The 13,359-nt window shown below is 40.2% G+C and overlaps 2 protein-coding genes across 2 annotated transcripts; both read left to right on the top strand.

The window, feature by feature from the left end:
• Nucleotides 1-398: 398 nt before the first annotated feature.
• Nucleotides 399-3,971, top strand: LOC311261664 (betaine--homocysteine S-methyltransferase 1-like). Its single transcript, XM_084360499.1, has 8 exons — nt 399-473; nt 1,377-1,509; nt 1,605-1,717; nt 1,843-2,034; nt 2,156-2,303; nt 2,401-2,583; nt 2,984-3,212; nt 3,473-3,971. Exons 1-8 carry the CDS (start codon nt 453-455, stop codon nt 3,564-3,566), a joined length of 1,113 nt encoding a protein of 370 aa, XP_084216625.1. The 5' UTR covers nt 399-452; the 3' UTR covers nt 3,567-3,971.
• Nucleotides 3,972-5,672: 1,701 nt separating this feature from the next.
• LOC311261665 (betaine--homocysteine S-methyltransferase 1-like) lies at nt 5,673-10,533 on the top strand. Its single transcript, XM_084360500.1, has 8 exons — nt 5,673-5,922; nt 6,993-7,125; nt 7,980-8,089; nt 8,203-8,394; nt 8,772-8,919; nt 9,017-9,199; nt 9,459-9,687; nt 9,839-10,533. Exons 1-8 carry the CDS (start codon nt 5,905-5,907, stop codon nt 9,921-9,923), a joined length of 1,098 nt encoding a protein of 365 aa, XP_084216626.1. The 5' UTR covers nt 5,673-5,904; the 3' UTR covers nt 9,924-10,533.
• Nucleotides 10,534-13,359: the final 2,826 nt, after the last annotated feature.

Raw genomic sequence — 13,359 nt, 5'->3', positions numbered from 1 at the left:
GTATTGACGCTCACTCTGGCCTTTCTGCTGGATTCAATTCAAGGTCAGGTCTATGTAATTGAAGTTTTTTGTGGAAAAGTCATATTAGACACAAATTATTAATTAAAACTCTATAAACTGTAGCCTATATCCTAAAACATGTTTGTGCTTCTCTAATTTCTAAGAAACATTTTTTTTTTCTTCTATGTCCTTCAACTAAAAGCTGTCTGTTGAGGTATAGACTATTGGACAAGTACTAGTTAATAATCACCCAATTGATAAATAACCATTTGATGTGATCCGCCTCGCCTCAGAGGGGCAGCAAGCAACTCTCGCTGTGGCGCTTCAGTGATGCTACGTAATAGCCCCTCAATCTCGTGAGATTATGTTTTGTTTTGTTTTTTTACAGTGGTACAAAATCAGTGGCCATTCATATCTGCACACACATACTTTGCACAGAGACGTGGGCAGCGATGGAGAGCAAGAAGAGAAGGGTATGAGAGACAGAAAAATATCCCTTTTGAGGTTGTGTTTTACATACAGTGAGCCTGTGCGTGCTCTCCTCGGCTTTACTATCGTATGTGAACGTTTTCATCTTGTCCAAACCTGAATGTAACAGGCTGCGTCTCTATAGCGCAGTTACTTGTTCAATAGACATGTACAATCTATAGTTCATCCAACATATGAAATGAAGTAGCCTCCAAGAAGAAAAGGTGAACAACGATCAATTAGTTGTTAGCAGGTGGAAGTTCAGTCCGTGTACTTATTCAAAGATAACAAGCAACACCATACAAGTTGCTCGCATGTCCTCCTCGCAGACGGTGTTTAATAATAGACAAGGGAATGTTAGCTTTGGATATCTATCAGACTGCTGATAGTGTTTGCTCTCCCTCTCTCTCTCTCTCTCTCTCTCTCTCTCTCATTTCATTTGATTTTGGCTAAATTGCAGTTATGTTAAAGAATAAAGAGACCAGGCTTTCTCATTTCCATGCGTGTAAATTACTCCTCAGGGAGTTTAGTTGGCTCACAAGCAGTAAGAAAAGCAAAACAATACAATAAATTGTATTGAAAAGAGAAGCGTTTAACAAGTTGGCATGTTTATTGAAGACCTATTTTCTGAATATATTGTTTTAGTATTGAAACCAAATATATTATTGAGAGTTAGATGATGAATTTAGGCACAAAATATTAAGTATATAAGTATTCTGCTCAACATTGTGCAAGAGTAAAGACATTTTCTGAAAGCCTATCGAAAGCCTCATTTCAAGTGAGCAAAGTGCACCTGACAGGCCCCTGAGGCATCTCATACCTGAGCTACTTATTTATTTTTATTAGCTCCTGATCAGTGTGTGTGTGTGTGTGTGTGTGTGTGTGTGTGTGTGTGTGTGTGAACTTAGGGTATCTTGGAGCGCCTGAATGCTGGGGAGGTGATTGTTGGTGACGGAGGTTATGTAATGCAACTGGAGCGACGTGGCTATGTGAAGGCAGGACACTGGACCCCTGAAGCTGCTGTTGAACATCCTGAAGCAGGTACATGTTTCCAACTCATGCACATGTTACTATGCATATATGTATATATTTTTGTGTTTTCCTCAAAAGCCCCTCTTTCTGTCTGTTTCTGTCAGTGCGGCAGCTGCACAGGGAGTTCCTGAGAGCAGGAGCCAATGTGCTTCAGACATTCACCTTCTACTGCAGTGAGGATAAACTGGAGATCAGCGGCAATGTCACCAACATCACTGTCAGTGAAAAAACCCTATCATACAAATTCTAGTCACACCTTCATCTTGTTGGCCCTACTGTACCTCATGAATATTGTCCTCACATCAATTTGGCATCACTCCACCCTGTTCTTGTCTGATCCAGGGGGCCCAGATCAATGAGGCAGCCTGTGACCTGGCCAGGGAGGTAGCAAATGAAGGTGGTGCATTGGTTGCCGGGTGTGTGTCTAAGACTCCATGTTATGTGCAGAGCCACAGTGAGATGGAGGTCAAGGCCATCTTTAAGAAACAGATGGACGACTTCCTCAAGAAGGACATTGATTTCTTCATAGTAGAAGTATGAGCAACACCACCAGAGGAATAAATGTTCAACAGATGGTAACGTGCATAAGTTCAGTTTTTAACTGACTCTTGTCCCAAGTTAAGGTTTAATAATTCAAAACACATTTCTCCTGCAGTTTGTTGATCATGTGGAAGAGGCAGTGTGGGCAGTGGAGGTGTTGAAGACGAGCGGTAAAACAGTGGGTGCAACGATGTGCATCTCCCCTCATGGAGACATGCAAGGAGTCCCACCTGGAGAGTGCGCTGTCAGGCTGGTCAAAGCCGGTACACAAACCTTCTGTGATGTGGTACATCAAGTCGGAAAATGTGAGACCATGTTTAAGCTGTAAAATCTGATTATGTTTCATGTATTCATTTGCAGGAGCTGACATTGTTGGAATAAATTGCCACTTGGACCCTCTGACGTGCATTCGTACAGTGAAGCTCATGAAAGAGGGATTAGAGAAAGCAGGTCTCAAGGCCCATCTCATGGTCCAGCCACTGGGCTTTCACACACCTGAGTGCAACTTAGGTGGATACACCAGCCTACCTGAGTACCCCTTCGGTCAGCATTTTTATATTTCTTTTATGCAGAATAAAGAAAATAAACTGTTTTATGTTCATTATTGTGATGAACTGTGACTATGAACAAAAAGTGCAGATGGTACAAAAACACCTAAGGTTTAGGATTTAACAACGTTAAATACAGTAGGCAGTGATCTGCATTAAATTGACCTGAAGTTTCTGAATTGTTCCTGCTCAAATAACCCAACCATGCTTTCCAAGACATGGTAGAAATTACATGATTGTTGTTGTGTATCTAATGTATAGTATAAACATGTAAGGTATGTGAGTGTAGAGCTCCTGTATTGTTGCCTTTTTGCTACACCCATATGTGAGAACATTGATGAAACAACAGCAATATAACTAAATGCCCAGACCTAAATATTTTACTCTCCTCTCAGCAATGGAAACCAGAGCAATCACCCGCTGGGATATACATGAATACACCAGAGAAGCTTATAATGCTGGAATTCGCTACATCGGTGGCTGCTGTGGATTTGAGCCCTATCATATCAGAGCTATAGCAGAGGAGCTGGCTGCAGAGAGAGGATTCCTCCCACCAGCATCAGAGAAGCACGGACTCTGGGGAGCTGCTCTGGAGATGCACACTAAACCCTGGGTCAGAGCCAGGTAACACTCAGCAGAAACATGGCTGCTGCTTTAAAAATTAAGCAGCATTTAGCAGATCAAAGGACTGACAACATAATGTTGGTGAAGATTCTCAGTCATCCAGGTCATGATAATTGCAACTGACAAAATAATGCATATATTGTGTGTGTGTGTGTGTGTGTGTGTGTGTGTGTGTGTGTGTGTGTGTGTGTGTGTGTGTGTGCATGTGTGTCTCACAAATGTTAATTAACAACTAACTAAACTACCAAACTTTGTCTTAGGGCTCGCCGAGAGTACTGGGAAAACCTTTTGCCTGCTTCTGGACGTCCCAAATGCCCTTCCATGGCCGCACCAGCTGATAATTATGGAAAATAGCTGGAATCTAAAATACAGATGTAATTTCTTGTATACACTATGAAGTTTTCTGTGTTCTCTGTAGGTCTGATCAGAGTTTCCACTTTTTTTATATGAAAAATGACACAGAAAGATCTAAACCTGATATTTGTTTAACAACAATTATTTAGCAATCAGTCCAGTTGGCTCAGCCATGTTATGGTAGCTCAGTGATCCATGAATCAGCGGCTTCTTGCTTTTCTTCTGGACTGTAACTCTATGCACTATCCTTAACCTAATAACTAATTGTACATGAAGGCACAGCTGGGTTTTTACTAGTTAATACAGCTACTTCCTGTAACACACCTTCACAAGCCAGTCATATTTCTTGATTTTTGTAATCTGGTGCTTAATACTTAATATAAATAAATAATAAATCAAGTGAAAACATTTCTCATGTTTTTTCCAACAATCCCCTTTCATAAAAGAAAATACTGCTACATTTGTTACTGAATAGATATTAGATTTAAGTGACGTGGCCCGACGTACCAAGTAGAGTGACCTGCCTTATCACTTTTTTAAGGAAATAGATCATCCAGTCATCCAGAGCCACATGAACAGGATGTCCTTTTTTGGGCACTGGAAAGAGGCAAGATTTTTCCTGGCACTCTGAAGGTGGAGGTTGTTGAAGAAATCATTCAAGTCCTGTCGAATAGTTTGCTGTGGTGATGTGTTTAATCAGAGTATACCGGTAAACTGATCACAGCTAAACACATCAGTTTGGTCACAATTAACACAGTGAACAAACCGGGCAGACATCCTTTGATTAACTAGTTGGTGTTAGGCAAATGTGTATCTGCAGGGTTTAGGAGACAGGCAGGAATCACTATTTGTTGTGGAAATTCGGCTCGCTTGACCATTCAGGAGAGATGAAGAAGACTCAGAGACACCGATGACTTACGTTGAGATAGTTTCTACAAACTTGATCAAGGAGGAACAACATAACAGTACATCTGTCTGCACAGAGCAATATCGTGTTCATCCTAACAAGTCTTCCCAAATGCTCAAATTATATCCACAGCTTCAGGAAGCATCCCTCCCATACATGGTTATCTGTTTAACAACATACCAAGGGGGGTGAGTGCAGCATTCTTCTCACCTCTAGCCAGAGGGATAGGAGGAAAATAGGTCACAGACACTTAGTCTGCTTACATAGATAGATCGAAGGCCTCCTTACAAGTTTTACGCAAACAGTCAGCTTTGCCTTGGCTTGGTTCGTCAGACATCTGTTCTGTAGACATATCTACAGTAGCTTTGAATGACCAGGTTGCAGAGACCATGAGATCTGCTCCTCATACAGCAACTTTCACCTACACTATCCTTATCCAGACTTTAACATCTGTAGGCCTACAAGATGCGTATGTCGTCCTTATTGTATGAGGACAGAATGGCCTTGGAGAATCATATTTTTCTCCCACACTATTTACGTCTGGAGATCAGAAGGGCTCTTCCCAGACTCACTCCAAATGTGTATTTCTTCCTCGAGGCTCAGGATGAAGAGGTGCTGGAGAAGTCCACAGAGCTGGCTGGGTGAGAGAGTCTGCGCTGAGTGGCAGCAGAGGCCGGGGGTGAGGGAGGAGACTCCGCATTATCTCGCAGCGGAGGCTCGCCAATTCTCCGCCTATGTTTGATCACACAGTATCAAGCAGCTGTGTTGAGTGTCAGCATTGCCCGACTGTTGACGTCTGTGTGTTTTGTTCAACGTGATTCCCCAAGTGTCCACCTGTTAAAACATGTAGCCTACCCGCTGCTTTTTATAATCTTATGGATGCTGTTATAATGTGTTGTGATTGAGATCTTGACCCATCATACATCCTGGAAAGCCACAAAGTTATGTTTTTTCGCTCTAAATTACGTAATCACATAATCACCATCAGTAAACAGGACCCTGTCTGACTCTCACTCCTGGGGAGGGATGCTGTGCTCTCAGTCTCGGTCGGGAGGGTTGACCGTCGCGGGGATTTTTTTCAAGACAGTTAACAACACAATATTGGAAGGAGACAAACACATGGTGAGTTAAAGTTTGAGTCAAACCTGTTGAAAAACTGGTTGAACTCGTTTGCTCGTTGTTAACTTAATGCGGATTGTAAGTAGCCTATGTAAAGTTTCTTCCACTTGTTGCACAGTACATGCCACATTTGTTGATTCTTTGAGTAAAGTGAGGGGGAAGAGCAGGTCCTTTGACAAGGGGAGTGGCAGCTCTGTTGGACTCACTGACTGACTCTCTGACAGCCACCGCCCCCTGAACTGTATAACCAGTCCGTGATAGCTTTGATTACACTTTATTTCAAGGTGCAAAAGCTAGCTGACATCCTGCACGATGGACAGCAAGAAGAGGGTAAGTGAAAGAATCATTAAAAGTTATCTCTTGTTTTAACCTGAGCAAGTTGATGTTTGTCTCTCATTTAGTTTGTGAACATTATAATCACCAAAGCAAATTAAAAACCCTAAAAGCTGCATTTAGGCTACAAGAGACATTTAAATATAAAAAAAATGAGAAAGTAGGCTACACTGTGAGCTGAGGATGTTTGTCACTATGTTGTGTCATTTATATTCAGATTGAAGTCTATATTTAGATTAATAAAAAACATATTTAAGTGCTCTAGGAGAGATTGCTTCACAACTCCCGCGAAATGACTCGTTTCACTGTCATAATTTGAGCCATTCAGCCCAATAACATTTGGAAAAGTCTAGAAGAGCTGCACGATTAAATTATTGCATTATTTAGTCGAAAGTCTAACTTTTTTGGCTTCAAAACACCTGAGCAGCTTTCATGGGAATGAACGGGGCACTTAAATTTAACGTGGGAATTTATGGTGTTCACCCAGATCTTACATTTAGATCAAAGCCGAGCCGAGCCGAGCCGAGCCAAGGTGATAAAAACCTGTGTCTACTGCAGAGTTTTTTTTAACCAATGGAGAAGGGGTAGTAGCAGCCTACTTCTTCCACCAGTGAGGATTCGGGAAATCATTTGAATAGGCTGGTGAGCCGTAAGGAGGATGAGAGAATGTGACAATGTTGATTTAAGATTAAGATTAAGATTGTCTTTATTCGTCCCACAACGGTGAAATTCACAGTAAATGTGCACAAGAAATGTGCTAAGAATAGCACGCACCAATACATGCTAACTTACAAATGAGATTAAATTTAAAGACCATTTAAAAAAGGTTTGTTTCATCTGAACCCTTATGTCCCCACCACTTTTCAATACAAAGTGACAGCCTTGAGGACTGTGCTGGGTTAGACTGATATATTTGAACATCTATGTGAATTATTTGCTCTAATTCCCCCTAACTTGCCCTCCTTCCTGAGTAACTGCCTCAAAAATTATATGCATGTAGTTGTTAGCCCTGAAGGGGAAAGTACTAACAAACTAGTTTGTGCATGCTTGCTTAACTGTACTTTCAGGATATCTTGGAGCGACTAAATGCTGGGGAGGTGGTTGTAGGAGATGGAGGTTATGTGATGCAACTAGAGCGACGAGGTTATGTGAAGGGTGGTTTCTGGACACCTGAAGCAGCTGTTGAACACCCTGAAGCAGGTATAAACCCAGCCATGGTTGGATACACAGATTTTGGGGCCTGGGACAAATTCTGCGTCACACCTCACCCCACTGGCACTCTGCATCTTGTATATAACCTTTCTGCTCCAAGTTTTCCTGAGATAAACTAGTGTTGGAGAGAGAGGTCATAACATGGCCTCAAGATTTCAGTCAGTCCGTTAGTTTGTGGTTGCCTGATTAAATAGTTTTTTGTGAACATGCATTTTTTTTCATTTTTAATCAGTCCCTTTAATGAACAGATGGAGTGTAGGGCAAGATATTCATGTCCAAATAAATAAAGTTTTGTTTGTCCAATGTAGGTTACTGACCATTTTAAGGTTGATTTGACATTATCCTTAGGTTAGGTAGTGTCCAATTGGCACCAGTGATAGCAAACAACAGAGGAGCAGCACAAACACCTTCCATTGGTCAAACATCTTCAGATGGAGGATTTTCCTTTTCTTAGAGTCAGAACTTTCTGAATGATGAAGGTCAAGGTGACAAGAAATGATAGAGAAAGTGTGTGAATAAGGACGATTTGAGTGGAGCCCAACAAACCACTCCTGTCCGCAGCAGCCATGTTGTTCACACTTTCACAATGCATAGTTCCGATTCCTTAAACAAATTCACACTTGATCAATTCACCAAACCAATTGGCATGCAGTGAACCTCAACCCCTTGGGCCCCTCCTTTTTCCCTGGTTTGAAATCCAGCTTTGCTCCTGCCCAATATTATTAATCACAAAGCAGCAGTTCCCTTCACTGCCTTTTATTGAAATCACACAGACCCTTTTCTATTTGTGCATAATCTGTGTGACTGAGTTTTTCATCTTTCTCTTTATGTCTCTCTGTCAGTGCGGCAGCTGCACAGGGAGTTCCTGAGAGCAGGAGCCAATGTGCTTCAGACATTCACCTTCTACTGCAGTGAGGATAAACTGGAGATGAGCCATGTCACCGGCATCACCGTTAGTGCAAACCCTTACAAAATCTAATATCACCATTATTCTATTTACAGTACATGGTGAAATTTATCCTCACATAATTTGGTATCAGTCCGATCTGCTCTTGTCTGATCCAGGGGGCGCAGATCAATGAGGCAGCCTGTGACCTGGCCAGGGAGGTCGCTAATGAGGGTAATGCATTGGTTGCTGGGGGAGTGTCCATGACTCCCTGCTATGCGAAGACTCGCAATGAGACTAAGGTCAAGGCCATCTTTAAGAAACAGATGGAGGACTTCCTCAAGAAGGACATTGATTTCTTTATAGCAGAGGTATTACTAATAAGAGGAATGAACTGTGATTAAAACCTCCATTAATCACTATTGTTTATCTCAGCTTTGCATCAAATGATGCTGCAATCCTAATTAGTTATGATGTAATATTGACACTGTGACTTTACAGAACTTTTTTGCCTTTTTTTTGGTTCTGTTTGTGATAAACTCTGATAAAACCACTAAAGGCTACCTGCCCAGCAGTGAATGACTGGCACACAAAGTTAGCAACCAGCTTGTGAAGGAGCTGTCAAGATAGGAAGACTGGACTGGATTGAACATTGTGGCCAAAAAATAAATAAATTTACTTTTACTTTTCTCTGTATTTTTCTTTTTTCCTGCAAAAATTCAATGTTTGCATGCATATATTTTTGCAGTTCTTTGACCATGTGGAAGAGGCAGTGTGGGCAGTGGAGGTGTTGAAGACGAGCGGTAAAACAGTGGGTGCGACGATGTGCATCTCCCCTCATGGAGACATGCAAGGAGTCCCACCTGGAGAGTGCGCTGTCAGGCTGGTCAAAGCCGGTACACAAACCTTCTGTGATGTGGTACATCAAGTCGGAAAATCTGACACCATGTTTAAGCTGTAAAATCTGATTATGTTTTATCTATTTATTTGCAGGAGCTGACATTGTTGGAATAAATTGCCACTTGGACCCTCTGACTGGCGTTCGTACAGTGAAGCTCATGAAAGAGGGATTAGAGAAAGCAGGTCTCAAGGCCCATCTCATGGTCCAGCCACTGGGCTTTCACACACCTGAGTGCAACCACACTGGATACCTCACCCTTCCTGAGTTCCCCTTCGGTCAGCATTTTCTTTTCTATAGGATAAAGATATAAATGGTATAGGCTCAAAATTGTTACTGTTGGTTTACAAATGTTATGTTTATTTAATTTAAGTGTAAACCTGTAGTGTAATGTGAGTGTGTGATTGTAGAGCTTCTATATTTCTATCTTTAAAAACTCCCCATATGTGAAGTCTGATTAATACATTGATCAACAAAATCGATAACAAAATGTTCATACTTGTGAATTGATGAGTGAATACTATATTTCACTCTCAGCACTGGAAACCAGAGCAATCACCCGCTGGGATATACATAAATACACCAGAGAGGCTTATAATGCTGGCATTCGCTACATTGGTGGCTGCTGTGGATTTGAGGCCTATCATATCAGAGCTATAGCAGAGGAGCTGGCTGCAGAGAGAGGATTCCTCCCACCAGCTTCAGAGAAGCACGGACCCTGGGGAGCTGCTCTGGAGATGCACACTAAACCCTGGGTCAGAGCCAGGTAACACTAAGCGGGCATCATTTGGACAAAAAGCAGCAAACAGTAGTACAAAGTGGCATTAAGAAAGTGTGATATATGTACAGTATATGTATTTGTATTTTATACAGAAGTGTTGATTCCCAACCAACTAAACTATCAAACTTTGTTTTAGGGCTCGTCGAGAATATTGGGAAAACCTTTTGCCTGCTTCTGGACGTCCCAAATGTCCTTCCATGGCCACACCAGCTGATGAATAAGAAGAAGGATAATCAATAACATTAGCTGGTATAAAACATGCAACACAATCAAGTGTCTCTACTGTACATTATTCTGAGTAGTAGAATACGATGCTGTGGTCTATGTGACTGACCAGCTGATTTTTTTCCCTCAAAACTATACTATTACTGAAATTATGAGCACTGCTATCACTGAGTATGGCGTCGTTGTTGAATAAAAATAGGGTAGGTTGTTTAGGAATGGGGAAATTCTGAATACTTTTAAGACATTTAGCCACCTTGTCCAAAGATTAGCTAGACATGAGGGTATGTAGCCATGATATTTTGGCTATTAAGTGCCTGTATTGTGTTGCATAGACTTTATGTGCAAACATATAGTGAATGAGTTCATGAACTTGATTTTTTGATGATGTAAATATATTAGCCCAAGCACGTTCCCAGTTAAGTTTAAAACCTTGTCCCTCAAAATCACGATTGCATGACTTAATTACCCTCAGAGTTTTGGCAGTTTTAGAGACTATACATGTATTAGTTGTGACACATCCCCACAAGCGTCTCATATTTGTTGTGAAATAGAAATGTACTGCTAAGTTTTTGAAATGTATTTCATTAAAACATTTTGAGTATTGTATTTTTTGGGATCCCAATTTTCCTCTACAATAATAGTCTAATACTCATTACAAACCCAGTTAATGTGTAAAAAGTCGTGTATGTGTAATGTGTAAAAAGTTGTCCTGACCTGCCTATAAAAAATGCTGAGCCATTGTAGGCATGCTGTAAAACAGGATTTAGAGCATGCCTAACTTGTTTTTCTGGAGCATGCATGCAGTGCATACCCCCTACACATATAACTATGTACAGTATATTGTACTAAACCATACAGTTAAGAAGTGGACAATCCCCACCACAATAGAATGTAGCAAATTATATTTACTCAAGTACTGTGCTTAAGTACAAATTCAAGTACTTCTACAGTGTGGTATTGAAAAGGAATGGATGAATGAATACTGCTTCCACCCCTATGTGTGTCACTTATTAACCTGAATCTGGGTTCAAGTCGGGTGAGGAGAATGATTATGGCTTCAGCAAGGGGAAGAAAAAAAAATATTATCAGGGTAAGAGTCAGGTTATGTAAGGAGAAGGTTTATGGATGTAGTAAGGTATTAAAAATGTTGGCCTATATATTCAGGGTAAAAGTCAGGTTGTGTGAGGAGAAAGGTTGTGGCCTTTGTAGATTTATAAAATAGATAATTATATAAAAATGTACACATTTTGCCACAACGTAGTGTAAATCTGATAACTGCTAATTTACCACTTCTTCCTCTATTTCTCCCTCTCTCTTTCCCCTCTGTCTTCATCAGCTATAAGCATAACAAATAAATCCCAGTGGAGACTCATGTGGAGGGTTTTTATGAGCACCCAAATATTAACTGGGTGGGAAGGGGCTGAACCATCTGAGTTAACAAATTTGCAAACTCTTTAAAAATAAACAAAAGATAAATTAGATTCAACAGAGAAATGAAGTATTGTTATTAACTATAAACATTGTGATATAAATCCACCAAATAACATTTTCTATTTAATACCTTTATTTAAACTCATACAGTAGATCATTGAGGGCAGGCCCTAGTGTAAATATGTAATGGTAAGTAAAGGCATACCAATATCCAGGGCAGGTATGTGTGTATGCATTAGTAAGTGACCAAGAGCATGCAGAAACAGAGAGACAGTTTTAGTGCATATATTTCATCACTTGAGCGTTTCAATCAGTTATTTTGTACAGCTTGACGACGCCGACAACATCTAAATTGGAAAATCTCTGGTCCCACCAGGATTAAAAATCAGATCACTTGATTCAGAGTCGAGAGTATCAACCGTTACACCATGGAACAACACATTGATGTCAATCCCCCTGCTATGAAAGTACAAAATAAAATTACACAGCAATTTTCATGCGACTACCCTGATTCTAACTACCTTATAAGAATAAGATATACATAAATAAATATACATAAAAATAAAATTAAGAAGGAGGTGAGTTCAATTGTTGAAAATGACAAGTTAAAGCGGCAGGCAAGTAATGATATAAAGTGACACTGTGTGATTGGTAGGAGCAAGTTAAGCAAACAGTGTCAGAGTCCAGTGTGTGTGTGATAAGTGAGATGACAGACTCTAGCTTCTACTGCTGTTGTTGATCTGATGGCTCCAGTTGGCTCCCATTTACAGTTGTTTTGTTCATCACAATTTGAGGAAAATAAGCTGACCTGTTGCGCCTCACCAGAAACAGTGCTTACTGTCACAAAATTACATGGATAAGTGCATGTAGACATCAAATACAGAAAAATGAAAGACTTCTAGTCGTCATTGTCATCTACCACCAGCATGATTGATTTATGGTTGCATTAATTGATTTATTCAAACATATATACTATATATACTATATATATTGTTTTGAACTTGTTCAGCCAAGTTTACCTAAGTAGTGTTTTCTAACTTATCAACGCTAATCACTGGGTTAGTGCTTGTGTTATCCTCAAAAGCCTACAACTCCATTTCAGTTTGTTAGAACTGAAGAAGCCTCTTTGATTAAAGTTTACCTACAATATAGCACTTACAATGACCATGTACTGGATGATATTCAAGTTGTGTATTAAGTAAGCTTCACCTTTAAAAGCCATGAGGTTCCACCGAGATTTGAACTCGGATCACTGGATTCAAAGTCCAGAGTGCTAACCATTACACCATGGAACCCTTTATTCACACTAGTGTAAATCATAGACAGATTCCTCTCAACTCAATGTCATTGTATTTTCATTTCTATTTGATGACAGTACTTTTCTAGGTGTTTTCCTGTATCAATCAATCAATCAAACTTTATTTGTAGAGCGCTTTTCATACATGTTAATGTAACTCAAAGTGCTTTACAGAAATTAAAAGCAGCAGCAGCAACAATTAAAACAACAGCCCCCCCTCCATCCCAGCCCACCACGGACATTCACGCACGCACGCACGCACGCACGCACACACACAGACACACACACACATGTGACACACAAGTGAGTAGTAATAAAAAAAAAAAAACTAAATAGTGATAAATGAAGCAGGGCATTAACAACAGGTATTGCAGAACTGAGGAACTGAGGAAACGCTATCATCGATGTATTTCACTGAGGAGACACTATAGGCAGTAAAACAAATAAAATAAAGATAAAATTATAAAACTCTAAAACTAACTAAGAACTGTAGGCATATTCTTTTAATTAGGCCTTAGTAAATTCGAAAATTATTGTATTTTAAACTGGATAATGAGATGGATTAAAAAAACAAACACTGTCTAATAAAAAAACAAAACAAAAAAAACCCACTTTGTACCCATTCTCAGTTTCACAATGTTTTGCCTATGCAGTTGGCAGAAATATGTATTTAGATCTCCTACGGTGTTTGATAACATGCAGCA

This window comes from Pagrus pagrus (genome assembly GCF_965226575.1).
Source record: "Pagrus pagrus genome assembly, chromosome: 8".
In the NCBI taxonomy this organism is placed as follows: domain Eukaryota; kingdom Metazoa; phylum Chordata; class Actinopteri; order Spariformes; family Sparidae; genus Pagrus; species Pagrus pagrus.
This window is presented reverse-complemented; position numbering and strand designations above follow the sequence as displayed.

Excerpts from the sequence above, each read along its gene's own strand:
- LOC311261664 (XM_084360499.1), top strand. The coding sequence starts at position 453 with ATGGAGAGCAAGAAGAGAAGG. Across the intron at positions 1,510-1,604 it reads TGTTGAACATCCTGAAGCAG|TGCGGCAGCTGCACAGGGAG; the intron begins GTACATGTTTCC and ends TGTTTCTGTCAG. Across the intron at positions 2,304-2,400 it reads TGTCAGGCTGGTCAAAGCCG|GAGCTGACATTGTTGGAATA; the intron begins GTACACAAACCT and ends ATTCATTTGCAG.
- LOC311261665 (XM_084360500.1), top strand. Across the intron at positions 9,200-9,458 it reads CCTTCCTGAGTTCCCCTTCG|CACTGGAAACCAGAGCAATC; the intron begins GTCAGCATTTTC and ends TTTCACTCTCAG. Across the intron at positions 9,688-9,838 it reads AAACCCTGGGTCAGAGCCAG|GGCTCGTCGAGAATATTGGG; the intron begins GTAACACTAAGC and ends ACTTTGTTTTAG.